The following is a 13781-nucleotide window of genomic DNA, read 5'->3' as shown; positions in this document are numbered from 1 at the left end:
CAACATTACACGACTGGTGAGTACAGTGTCCCATATGGTCTAGCGGTTAGGATTCCTGGTTTTCACCCAGGCGGCCCGGGTTCGACTCCCGGTATGGGAACGCCTCTTTTGTGACGATGGGATTTTAATGTCTTTCACGTGAATGTCGAACTTGGCCTTCGTAGTGACAAAATGGCACAATGGGCTCCAAAACACAGTATAATTTATTAAATTATTGTGGTCACTTGAGAGCGGAACCAACCGCTGGGTGTCGTTATTGAGCTGAATTAGAAGAGACGATGACCTGTTGATTTGTCTGATTTCTTCATCAGGTTAAATACCCCAAAATATAAAATATTTTGCGCCTATCGAGATTAGTCGTCGTTAAGTTATCTGCTATGCTCTTGGAAATGATTGTTTGGCTTACTATGCTGAGTGCTACTGGAAAAATAGTGTGGCTTTTGAAATGTGCTCTAATACGAATACCAATATGTCACCACTGCAAAAGTAATGATGTACAGCTATTAACACAACTTAGTGGAAAAGTAAGAGAATGTAAGTGTAAAAACAAAAGTCTCTCTTGAGATTTTTTATTGTAGGCTAATTAGTCGGGGGTTTTGTGAGAGGAGGTTTACTTGGCGGTGTCGGGTTTCATTTCCCGGCTGATTTCAGTTCCGCTCGGTTCTGTTTTGGTTCTGTGGTGAAGCTCTAACTTAATGCTGTGGCAGCGAAGGTCTCTCCAAACTCTGAAATGTGACTAACCTTGACGGGTTGCTGTTGCGAACAGACAGGCTGGACATATTTTCTCATGCTCAGGGCGGACTGCCAGGTGCAGAACACTGACTTATCGGCTTAAAACTGAAAAGATGAAAACCAAGAGGGACGACATCATTTTTCAGACTCTCCTCTTGATCCACAGTAAGTAGGCTGGAGTGAAGCACTGTTTTGCTTTTGTTGCAAGCGTGGATAGACTTTGCATTCGTGAGTTAAAGTATTTTAGAAGTTGGACTCAGCAGTGGAGAACACTCTAAAGAAATTAAAAATATATTTTACTAAGTAACTTTTCCTCGTTTTTCCTTTTGTTCTGAGGTGAAAGAACGTTTGAAAGATTTGTTAAAGATTTGTTTGTTTGTTTCTAGTGTCGTTAAGGTAGATTGATGTATTTGACCTTTCTGGGCTGATTTTAAAACCAGACTTCCGTCCACACTTACAGCGCAGATACATTCTTCGGAGATGAGAAACACTGAGGGAGGGTTAATTTCAATCAGGCCTAACTGCACAGTACAAAAACAAAGCCCAAAAGGGTTTCCAGATAGCAATATATATTAGTTTACACCGGCAGTAAATTGCCTACACACACACATGCACACACATACATGCATTTTCAGATGCAGGGACCTACAGATTTGGTCTGAATATCTGTTTAAGTGATTAACCCTTTTGCTTATTTCTACTGTTTTTTGTTTTGTTTTTTCAGTCCCTGTGGCCTGCTTCTTCACTGCAGGTAGGTTTCTCCTTGTGTGTGTGCACATGTGATCTATGTGTCCATGAGTACTAAAAATGTTACACCCTGTCTGTCCTTTGTCAGTGTCATGTCAGGCTGAGAGCAGCAGCGTGGTTGTGGCAGGTTATAATGTGAGCTCCCGCGCTGGTTCAAAGCTGGTGCTGCAGTGTGTGAGCAGCCGGATGGTGTGGACCAGGGACAGGGTGAGAGACAGGCAGAGGGTGATCCACTGGGATATGTACCGGGCTTATCCGGACTACGCCATGGAAAGGGTAGTGGACATGTTCTCAGCAGGAGAACAAAGGATGTACAACTCCTACAATCTGGGCAGGGTTGGTCTCAACCCGACAGCCTTCAAAGATGGAAACTTCTCCCTGGTTATCAAAGGTCACACACACATACAGACACATTCTGTTTTTGTCTTTCATGTGTAACTGTAACTGGCCAACATTACTTTGTTGGTGTGTCTCACTGTGGCTTTGCTTGTTATGTTCTTATAACAAATATTTCAGATCACATATTAAGTATGTAGACAAATATTTTAAAAGAAAGGTGAATCATTGCCACTGAAATGCAGTTAAAATCAAAGACCATCTAGATATTTGTTAGGGTAGAAAGCCAAATGCATCCTGACACACTCCCCTCACAATCAGATATCATCCCCTTATCACCTCTCTTCCATGCAGAGGTATGGCTAAATTGCATCAGTGTGACCACTATACTGTTACAGGGCAACCATGTCTTCTAATAGAGGCAGTCGGTCTGGCTATGATTAAAATCATTAAAGCTCTGTGTGGAAATTTTTCAAGTGATTTAGTTCGGTATTTGTCTCTGATTTCCCGTCAGTGCGCAACTGGTCCCCATTGCCACCCCATTACCAAAAACTAAAATGCCCAGTTTACATAGATTACCATCCAACACCAAATCTCAAACACAGAGTCAACAAAGGTTTCACAGATACCTAAATGCCACACAAAGGAATAAATATGAAGCCTCTATAAACTACATTACTTGATAATGAAAAAAAAATGCCATTAAATCTAAAAGGTTTTGGAAAAAGGTTTGCTTTAATATGAAGTTTGCACTTCTGTTTCCTAAGTGGCCATGCTTGATTTGCTGTACTTCTACATGTGATGACAGATGTGACGATGAATGACCGAGGTCTGTACTCCTGCAACCTCCACCATCTCTACTGCAACTTTTACGAGACAGTCAGAGTCCAGCTCAATGTCACTAAATCACGTATGTATCACACTCTATCAGCTATCAGCACGTGAGCTGAAGTACATTAGTATTAATCCACAAACCCCTTTGACTTGTTTTTGCCACAAAGGCCGTAAAGAACAGCGATACTGGAATGGGCATAATGCCGTGTTCGTGGTGCTGCTTGGGAGCACTGCAGTGCTGCCGTGCACCAACCGACGTAGTGTGTGGACAGACTGGAGCGACCAGGAGGAGGATCAGCAGGTGTTTCTACTTGTTTCCCGAGACAGATCAAGAGCTAACATTTGTTTTTAACATTACAATTGACATGTACATGTCCTGGTTAATCTGCTTTGGATTATTTCTTTGAACTGTTTTTCCAGGGTGTAACAATTGTACAGCATACATGTTTAATGACTTTAATGACAAGAACTGAGTGCAAATCACTCTTTTTGGCAGAAATGGTAGAGGTTATTTAATTGGTTGATTGAGATATCTTTTAAGCATAGTCCTCAAATTTCAATGAGGTGAGTTCGGGAATTTGGGAAGGCCATTCCAGTTGCTTAATGTTAATCTACTTTATTTATTCCAAAACCAGTTTTGACGTGTTTGGGATCATTTTCCTGTTGAAACACCGAACTGTGTCCAAGTTTCAACCATTTAGCTGATGATTTGAGGTGAATTTGAAGAATTTGGAGGCAATCCTCCTTCTTTCTTATTCCATCTACTTTGTACAATGTACCGGTACCACTAGCAGCAACACAGCCCCAGAGCATGATGGTCACCACCGTGCTTGACAGTTGGTACAATGTTCTTAGGTTTGAAAGCCTTACCTTTAACTCTTCAACCATCCCGCTTCTCATTATATCCAAAGAGTTTAATGTTTGTCTCATCTGACCGTCTTATTTTTCTCCAGAAGGCATTTGACTGGTCCATATGGACAGCTGCAAAAAAAAGAGTTTATTTTGGAGCAGGAGCTTCCTTCTTGGTCGGCACCCTCTCTGTACATGGTGATTTAAAATTCACTTCACCATGGACAGTGATGCTGGTCTTCCAGCAGTTTCCAGTTAATGTCAGGCTTGATGCTTGGTGATTCCTGGGTTGTTCCAGAACATCCTCACCAATTTCCTCTCATCAGAGGGAAACTGTCATGGTCTGGGTCTGATGACCCAGAGCTCATGTATTTCTTGTATATGTTTTTCCATATGTTATGGTGGTTTTCTCTCCCTTTTTGTCCTTTCTCCCTGGGTGCTCCCGGATGTTTTGGGGTCGCTGAGGGGACTGCGACCCGGAAGTGTTCCCGCACTGGGGACTGCCGCACCTGCCGCCCATTAGCCCTCACCAGCTGCAGCTGATGGCTTCATGAGGGGCGCCTTATTTAAGAAGGTGGCGGAGCCCCAGTCGGCGCGGGATCATACTAAGTCGAACCTGTTAAGTACCTCCGTAGATTAGTGTGTTGTGATCGGCTTCGCTACTAAAGGCTGCCTGCTGAGCTGTGTGTGTTTTTGTGTCACCAGGAGTCGGGAGTCAGGAACGTCGTCACGAGGGGAAATCACAGAGTGGAATCGGGTTTTTGGAGTTGTCACCTTTTCACTGCTATGGACACGTGCACTGTGTGGGATTCTTGGAGGAATCGCCACAGGAGTCACAGTGCTTGAATTGTATATAGTTGTCGTTTCTGTCCACTCGCCATAAATAAATCCACTGTCCTTCACTTGAGTCTCGCGTTTGGGCCCTACTTTCTCTACAACTCCACGGTCTGCCGTCGCAGCCCGTGACAGAAACTGTCTTTGCCCAAACTGACCCAAATTGCCTTTGCCAAGACAGTTTGGGTCTTTGCCCACATCTTGGCAAATTAATAATGCATCCAAATAACTTGTACATACATAAAGTTGTTTTAAGTGATGATTTTGGATTAAGCAGTTGTTTTAGAAATGGCTCCAAGAGACCTTACTTGTGTGAATCTACAGTTCTCCTTGTTAGATTTTCACTGAGTTCCTTGGAGTTTCCTGTTGTTCTGAGTATTGGTCAGTCCAATGGATGCTGCCAAACAAATCCTTTTTATGTTGCCAAAGATAAACTATCAGTTGTCATCAATCATGATCACAAACAAAAAGTTAAACAAGGGGTTAATAGGCCTTGGCATTGTTAAAAGACATTGTAGAACTTTCAGCACTACTTATTAAAAGATTGAATTAAGTGTGTGTTGACTCGAGGATTTGAGAAAATCCTAAATAAATTCAGAACTTGTGCACCCTGTTCTTGTTGTTTTGTTTTTTGTTTTAATCATTAAAGATGTATGCTGTACAATCATTCCACCCTGGAAAAGAAATCATTAAAAGTCCAAAATTATGATTGCATTCATGCTCATAATTAACATGTGTAAATGTTTGACTACAATTGTACATTAACTGATATATCTGGCTCTTTAGGTGGTTCACTGGGACCGTCAGGCTCCAGGAATTTCCCATGACCGAGCTGACCGGCTTGTGGACCTGTACGCCTCTGGGGAGCAGCGGAGCTATGGACCTCTGTTCCTTCAGAGGAAGATGAATATCAGCAATCACGCCTTCTCCGAAGGAGACTTCTCACTCACCATATCTGATCTGCAGGTGCGTATGTGTGAGCTTTTTAAAAGAGAGCTACTTAAACAAAAGTGGTATAGGCTCACTTCTCATGAGGTTCATCTGTGCTTTAACAAATCTGTGGTCCAATGCTCTTGGCATAAAAGCGTCTGCAAAAGCGTGTATTTGTGTGTATACATGTAAACAGTGTTTCCAGAACAGATGAAACTCTCATTAGTAATGCATCTCTTTTCAAGTCAAACTTTATTGCTCCATTGGGAAAAATGAGGTTTTAAACCACAATATGTTGGGCAACCAATGCAGTTTTAAAAAAACCCAACAGCAACAGTTATTGCCATTTGTTATAATAGCAAGCAGATCTCATAAATCATAACATTTCATTTATATACAGGCTCGGGAAACTTTAGGGAGCCGTTTTCTGGTCAGCTACAAAAAACCATAGGCAGATGTTTTCAAAATTAACACAATTTTTTTTCTCAGATATCAGTTGTGTGTAACGGCACAACTTCTCTGATGCATGAAAACAGATGTGTTTAACATGGGCCTAATTTTTTTCTTTTCTCTGTCTTACATACAGCTGTGGTCAGGCATTTACATGCACTCATGAATGCTTTTAATGCTTTCTTTAAACTGTCCTGTGTTTCCAGCGTTTAATGACTGTACAACATGTAAAATCTTCAATAACTTTTAAAAAAATAAGATTTTGATCTACAGTTTAAATTTATTTCGGATTTTCTTGAATTCACAGAGTGCCCTTAAAGGAGCTAAAACAGCTTGTTTCATACAGAGCATGAACTGAGGGGGTGTTTGAAAAAATCTGTATCAACAATTCACTTCTGACTCTTGCACAAATGTATTTTTGACAAATCCCAGATGTTGCTAAATTCTGCTGTTCAACTCTGTGGTGAAAGTAAACAGGTTTGCCTGTTAGTCTATTGAGCAATATTGTTTTTTTTAGTCTTGCACATGTAGGACCCAAGGAATTGATAATAATTTATGATTTTGTCATACATTTTTTTCCCTTTCTGGTGATTTGTAGTTAGTAGCATTGTTCAGCTGTTATTCTCACCATTATAAAGCCCAAAGATCCTTAGCTGACTACCCCAGTGTTTCGATTGCACTTTGGATCTGATGTAATGACCATCATGATCATTGTCAAGTAACGCTTTTAATTCATGGCCAAATTTGTGTCAGGAAACAATTTTTAAAGAGGTGGCGCAGGGAGAAAAGGCTAAGGTATGCCAAATTATAAAAGAACAGGGTTAGGAGAGGGGCACAACAGTGAGTATCTAGAGCTATCTGTAAAACATGGTACAGCCTCTGTCATGGTTTCCTGCTGCATTTCAGCCAGTGGTGTTGGGAATCTTGTCAAAGACCCACAGATGTTATTGGACGGATCCATGATGCAATACATCTGGAAAGCATGACATTATTCTAAACACACTGACAATGCAGTAAAAACATACCTGGATAGAAAAACGCCCAATGCAACACTATCAGTCATGGCCCAGACCTCAACATTATTGAAGCAGTGTTGGATCATTGTGGCCGAGAATAGAACAAAATTCTGGAGAGCTATTCCTGAGAACTACTTTAAAAAATGACCCGAAAAAAAGCTTTCTTTAGAGAGTTCAGGCTGTGTTGAAGAATAATAGTGGTCATACTAAATATTGACTTTCAAGCTTATTATTATTATGTACAAACTGTTTTTGTCTTATGGTAAATGGCCTGTATTTGTATAGCGCTTTACTAGTCCCTAAGGACCCCAAAGCACTTTACACAACCAGTCATCCACCCAGACATTCACACACTGGTGATGGCAAGCTACATTGTAGCCACAGCCTCCCTGGGGCACACTGACAAAGGCCACCGGGCCCTCTGGCCACCACCAGTAGGCAACGGGCGAAGTGTCTTGCCCAAGGACACAAGACCGAGACTGTCCAAGCCGGGGCTCGAACCGGCAACAAGGCGAACTCCCCACTCTTGAGCCACGATCGCTCCTAATATACTCTATCTCCATTTATAATAACCTATGGACCTATTTCACATTTTCCTAGCAAAATATGAAGAAATGAGGAATTGCTTAAGACTTTTGCACAGTACTGTATAATCACAGAGCTTTACTCTTATTCAAGAAAGTCTTGGGTCATTCCATGAAAAATGAGTGAGGACCTCCTATCTAATCTTCTCAGAACCAGCTGATTTCTTTTCTACTGTAATTTTACTAGTGTTAATGATGCGACGCAAAATTTTACTGCCAGATTGAAGATTTGCAGCTTGTAAGTCATGTAATATTTTTTTCCAGCATTTTTGAGCCTGTATCGATCCCTTGTTGAGTACAGAGGATGGATAAAACACATTTAATCTCACAATCTAAGACCAAAATCTTTTTTTTAGATCAGATCAGCCACTGGGATGGGCTTAGGTGGGGTGGCTGATATAAAACAATCTAGCAACATTTGATTACGGGCTTATTTTCTAGCCACGATTCATTACACAGTGAAAATAAAATATTGATGTGAAAAAAATCTTTAAAGAGAATTCAATCTTTTAATAAACTTGGATTTAATTTCTATTAAATTCATTATATTTGTATAGTTCATATTGTTAATATTAATAGAGTTTGTACTGATGCCCTTTGTACAATCTCGGTCCTATTTTTCACTCTTCTTTGATATTTTCTTCCATTTGTCTGTCTGCTAACAACAACCCATTTTAGGGTTTTGACTTTATATACATATAGTTTAATGTGTATTTGTGTTCTGACAGCCAGCAGACCAGGGGCTGTATTCCTGCCACCTCCACCATCATTACTGCGGTCTCCACGAGAGAAGAGTATTTCAGGTCACAGTGGAGCCTTCGCTGGTTAAGCCAACAATGCCGGCTAAATCACTGCCCAGCGAAGACAAGGGTAACTCACAAAAACACAAACACACAGTCTCTTTCTTCCTGCTCTTGTCAGCATGAGTATCTTAGCAGAGAAAATGTTTTATGACCTGGTGGATTTGAACTATCATGTGTATGATTAGGAGAAGGGGAAACATACACATCTGCTCTTTCCTTCACTCATCCCGTCTTGTTTTGTCCTCATTCACTGACTCACACTCTACAAAAGAAGTAGCAGCAGAGGAAGAAAAAAAAGAAAGGGTGTGGGTGAAGAGACCCTCTTATTTCTTGCACTGTCAGCTTCTTTGATGCCAGGCCTTTTAACCTCCGCCAAAACCCTCTAAGCCTCACCCTCGCCACTTTTCACGTTTGTCTAAATTTCACGTATGTGTGTAGTTGCACATTTAAGGTTTGTAGGGATTGCTCTGTCCACACAAATTTCTCAACTCTTTGCCTGGTCTGAAAAGTTCTTTCGTTGGGTGGACATCAGTAAAAGAGAAAAGACACAGTGGAGAGGAGGAGGAGGGGTGTTTGGCACGATGGCTTGCCAGCAGCCTACCTCAAATTCTTCGATAATGAGAGAGTTTCTGGTGCATGGGTTTGTTTTTCCAGAAGGTAACTGAAGCAAAGTTGCTAATGGCACATGTATCAATGTGGGAAAATCATTGAGACGGCTTTAGAAATGGCTGAGTCCATCTGTGTGTGTAAATATGTGTGTGTGCCTAAAGTTCATGCCAAGAAGACCGATCTCATTTCAGTGGAATCTCTTGCATACAGTCACAGGACTGAAGTCCAGATCTGCCCACTCAATTAATCCTTCGCTCCCAGAGCTGTAATAATAAAGTAGGATTTTATCCACGGGAATGGTGCTGGTTTATCTGTTTTGTTGCCTGCTCCTCTGCACTCTCAGACATTACAGTAGTCTACTGCAGTATTATGTCTTCCTATCTCTCTCGTTTCGGCTGTCTGCTGCCGTGTTGACTTTGGCTCTCTCCACGCATTCAGCAAGAATTTGTCTCACTCATTACCCCACTTTTGTTTGCCTTCTGCTGGGTCCTTCTTATTTTTCTGCTTTGATGAGCTCGCCTGACTTTTTCCCTTCACATATAAAGAAAGGAGCCATTTTCTGCAGCTTTTGGACAAGAACAGGAAGCGTGCCTCATCTGCAAAACAGCTGGTCACACAAGACGAAAGTCAAACTGAAAGGTAGACAGAGGGAGAAAGAGAGGAAAGAAGAACAAGAAGGGAGCGAGGAATTTGTTGATGAAATGGGGTCGATGAGATGTAGGTCACCCTTTCCCTCCCTCCCTCCCATTAGAGTTATTTATCCGTGGAGTTTTAGCACCGTCATTGCGGCCAGTTTGAATAAAAACACACATGTTCTCATGTCAGGGGAGGAAAAAAGTCTTTATAAAACAATCAGAGGATTTATAACGTCGATGTGTTTTGTTTTTATGTTTTCTTTTTTGTGTCCATGTGCTGTGTTTGGGATGTCTGCTAGAAATCTTTTCTAGCTTTATTCTGTGAGGCATACCTCTGGAGAAACATCTCATCGTCTCCTTCCTCTCCCTCGGCTCTCACTGCTTCCTTCACTTCTCTCGCGCTTGTCGCTTTTCTGTGTTTTACTGCCAGGAAAAGTAAATCAGAGCATGACAGTCTGGATCTCATTTTGGCTTTAATATGTTGAGTCTGAGGTCCGCAGCTGCCTCCTGCCTTGCACTTTTTTAACTCTTTTTTTTTTTTTTTTTCCTTATGAAGCTAAATGAAACCAGACTCGCCTTGATCCTCTCTTTGTGAATACTCAGCAGAACCGTGCTGAGATAGAAAAAAGACGACTAATTATTTCTCACTTCCATAACGTGTTTTGCATGTCGTACAGCAGGAAATCTAGTACAACATGTGTAGGATAAAAAAAAAAAGGTCGTCTCATGTGAGCCATGCCACCGGATGTACCAGCAAGGAGAGCGTGTCTTTATGGTGTAAACACAAAATACTAACAACAAGATGAGTCTCGGCAGAAATCTGTGGGGTTTTTTTTTTCTTTTCCCTCCAAGTCTTTAGCCGGTACACTGTCCAAAACAAAAAACAATGTGACACTCACGACAGGAGTAATGTCTGTTCAAATGGAAGCTCCGGTCTTGTTTACTACATCTGTAAACCACGTAATGACACACCGGTTTGTTTGTGAGGGAAAAGATGAAGAACAGATGAAAAAGAAATGCTGACTGCTGTCACTCTTCTATTGCTCAGAGACAGCTAAGGCTGAATCACCGCGAGTCATCACCGTCATCTTGCCTGAGCAAAGGCACCACTTTCTCCTGCCTCTGGGCTACGTCCTCACCTCCTTCCTGCTCCTGGCATTTGTTGTCCTCATCATCGTTGTCATCGTACGACGACGCACGACCAAAGGTGTGAAGCTGACGGCTGATTTCAGATAAATCACTCAGAATCTGCTTTTTTTCCCCCTTCTTTTGAATCTCATTAAATGTTCTTGTGTTTGCAGAAATGTATCCTCAGTCGTATATGGGGTGAGTGCTGACAATACACACAGACACACACACATATAACCGCTTTCTTCACCCACGTGTGTCCCCCTCACTGTGATAGGCCCAGCAGAAGTCAGAGCTGCTCAGATGAGTTTGAGATGGACGTTACTGAGGTGAATGTGTGCAGCCCGGAGGAAAGAAGATTCGGTGAGTTAAGAGAAAGAAAAGAGTGGAGTGTAAAAAAATATTGGTTCATCTCTCAGATGGGATTAGATGTGGTCTTTCTGTGTTTAGACTACAAGAACAACCTGCTGAAAGAAAAAGCCCACGTGAAAACTCAGCCAAAATTCATTGATCTCGACAAAGGTACACAGACACATGCGAACATCTATCATAAATCACCTGACACTCTCTTCCTCAAACTCAATCCATCTTTCTTTCTTGCAGAGATGCAGAAGTTCTCTAAGTGAAATAAAAGAAGTGGAACTGGAGTCACTGGCTGGTCCAGAGGCTGCGCTCCAAGATAAACACCTCCATACCGTCTTCTGTCCTGTCAGGAGAGATGCCGCAGAGAGAAACGCAGTGTTGCAAAAATCTGTGTTGTGACATTCAGAAAAAGAACACTGAGGTTTTGTGTTGCCAAATTGTAGATATTAGATACAAACAGGACTGTGAAAAAGTATACGCCCCCTTCCTCATTTCTTAGTTTGTTTGTGTATTTGTCACACTTACATGTTTTAGATCATCAAACAAATTTTACTATTAGACAAAGATAATCAGAGTAAATACAAAATCCAGTTTTCACATGGTGATTTCATTTATTAATTGGTTTAAAAAAGAAATATCCAAAAATGCTCTGGGATTCCAGTGAGCCAGAGTGAGAGCCATTATCCACAAACGGAGGATAATGGACTTGGACCAGTGCTGAACTTTACTAGGAGTGGCTGCCCCACTAAAATTGCTCCAAGAGCGCATCGACAACTCAGGGCAACTCCAGGAGTTCACAAAAGAACCCAGAACAACATTTAAAGAGCTGCAGACCTCACTTTTCTTAGTTAAGGTCAGAGTTCATGATTCAACAGTTGGGAAAAAAATAATAAGACTGAGCAAAAATGGCATCCATGGGAGAGCTCCAAGGAGAAAACCACAGCTGACTGAACACAACAAAAATCTCATCTCACATTTGGAAAATATTCTGTGGACAAAGGCTGAACTTTTTGGAAGGTTTCAGTCCCGTTACATGTTGTGTAAATCTAAAACAGCATTTCATAAAGAGAACATGGTGGTGGCAGTGTTGGCTAATCGATGGAACCATTAATTCTGCTCTCTACCTAAAAATCCCGTCTGATCGTCAGTTCGTGTTTTCGCAACAGGACAATGGTCCAAAACACACTAGCAAGGCCACCTCTGAAATGTTTAAAAAAGTGTTTTGGAGTGGCCTAGTCAAAGTCGGGACTTGAATCGGATTGAGATGCGTGGGCCAAAATTCCTCCACACTGGTGTCAAAGACTCATCGACAATGATCACAACCACTTGATTGTGAAACTTGATTGCCTAATAACTGGTTGTGCCACAATGAGGGTGAATACTTTTTCACACAGGGCCGGCTTGGTTTGGATCACTTTTTTCCCCTTAATAAATAAAATCATCATTTAAAAATTCAGGTTATCTTTGTTTGATGATCTGAAACATATAGCTGTGACAAATATGCAAAAAAATCCTAAGAAATGAGGAAGAGGGAAAATTCTTTTTCACTGCACTAAGATTGACCTGGCTGCGAAAGGAAGGAGAAATGTGTGCACAGATCGCACAGAACTGACTCACTTCTGAGTTGGTTAAGATAAAGTTCCAGCCTGAATCATTATTCCTTTAGTTAGAAAGTTTTTATGCTGATTTTGCTCTTTTTCTTTTCCTCCCATAAGCGCCACTGAAGTGTTACCATAACTCTGCACTGCGTCCAGTAGCTGCTGACTAACTGTATGCTCACTCACCACCAAGCAGAATATGTGAAACGTTCTGTTTTGTATCCACGCTCTGATGCAGATATTTTTTATTGTACACTTGCTTAGTGGGCATCACCCTGCTTCTTTTTTCCTCTGTGAATGTAGGAGGCGTGTTTCACAGCAGTTTCTCTTACCCTTTGTTGGATTTAGTCATGTTATAACCAGTATAGCAACCGTCTCACACAACTTCAAACAACGCAGTTAAATCAAAATACAAACCAGCTGGTTAAACAACGCTGTTGTAAATTCTCTGCTGTCACTGCTGCTGTTACTGTGTGAAATCAAAATATTGCATTCAGCCAAGTGGCTCCTGGTACTTACAGGCAGGCGTTTTTATTACAGTTAAAACCACAAAAAAATCTGGAAGGTGAAATTTTATTGTTTCCACTCTGTGTGAGAATAGATGTTTACCTCACTTTCTATTTTTGGGCTTCATCTTCGTTCATCCCACAAGTAGTGCCCATTGTGGAAAAGGAAGTTAGAGAGCAGAAGTTCTTAGCCATTTAAAAACTCCTGGGTTTCTGCTTTCACTTGTCTGAGCAGACCTTGTACCCCGGTTTTATTGTTATTATTATTATTGTAATATTCTGATGTTGCTTGCTGTATTTGTATTTGACGGCATCAACTTGATTTCTCTCGTGTGTTGTGCGCCCCCTAGCTTAGTCTGCATTAACTACTACAAAGTAAAATCCCAGCATTACAGTGTCTAAGACATAAAGGAGGACACCATCCTACTTGCAGTACTCTGTGTGAATAACACTCCACTCTTAAAGAAAAAAAGATTGCTGTTACATCTGCTGTGGCTTTTGCTTTTCTCAGTTAGCCATGCTTGATACTAATTTAACTACCTATTGTTGTGTTGTACTGTACTGCTAATCCAGTAAAAATGAAAAACAAAAGACAGACTGTGTGTTGCTGTGTAGTTTCATTTCTAAGCCAGCAGATATGATCTCTCCAGCATTTCCTGCTCTGCCCAGGAGTCTCCTCAAATGACAAAATATCAAATTCAACTTTAAAAATTCAAACATGAAATTTAGGAGGAAGGTCTTCTTTAGTCAAAAAATAAAATAAAATAAAATCCAGGAGCATGAGTTTAATGTTATGTAAAAATTTGACTGACACTCATGTCAAACTG

The 13781-nt window shown here is 41.2% G+C and overlaps 1 protein-coding gene and 1 non-coding gene across 2 annotated transcripts; both read left to right on the top strand.

Moving 5' to 3' along the window:
- Positions 1–28: 28 nt before the first annotated feature.
- trnae-uuc (transfer RNA glutamic acid (anticodon UUC)) lies at positions 29–100 on the top strand. The gene has a single exon. It is a non-coding gene; the product is annotated as a tRNA-Glu (tRNA).
- A 571-nt stretch (positions 101–671) lies between these two features.
- Positions 672–13542, top strand: LOC146632021 (matrix remodeling-associated protein 8-like). Its single transcript, XM_085353178.1, has 12 exons — positions 672–897; positions 1457–1483; positions 1568–1870; positions 2624–2725; positions 2817–2950; positions 5119–5298; positions 8041–8182; positions 10408–10566; positions 10661–10685; positions 10765–10850; positions 10938–11009; positions 11091–13542. Exons 1-12 carry the CDS (start codon positions 846–848, stop codon positions 11111–11113), a joined length of 1305 nt encoding a protein of 434 aa, XP_085209304.1. The 5' UTR covers positions 672–845; the 3' UTR covers positions 11114–13542.
- The last annotated feature ends 239 nt before the right edge of the window (positions 13543–13781 follow it).

Source organism: Diplotaxodon limnothrissa, linkage group LG5 (genome assembly GCF_057381915.1).
Source record: "Diplotaxodon limnothrissa isolate DT_005_m linkage group LG5, D_limnothrissa_male_GT1.1, whole genome shotgun sequence".
NCBI classification, from domain to species: Eukaryota; Metazoa; Chordata; class Actinopteri; order Cichliformes; family Cichlidae; genus Diplotaxodon; species Diplotaxodon limnothrissa.
This window is presented reverse-complemented; position numbering and strand designations above follow the sequence as displayed.

Excerpts from the sequence above, each read along its gene's own strand:
- LOC146632021 (XM_085353178.1), top strand. The coding sequence starts at position 846 with ATGAAAACCAAGAGGGACGACATCATTTTTCAGACTCTCCTCTTGATC. Across the intron at positions 1,484-1,567 it reads GGCCTGCTTCTTCACTGCAG|TGTCATGTCAGGCTGAGAGC; the intron begins GTAGGTTTCTCC and ends GTCCTTTGTCAG. Across the intron at positions 2,951-5,118 it reads ACCAGGAGGAGGATCAGCAG|GTGGTTCACTGGGACCGTCA; the intron begins GTGTTTCTACTT and ends CTGGCTCTTTAG.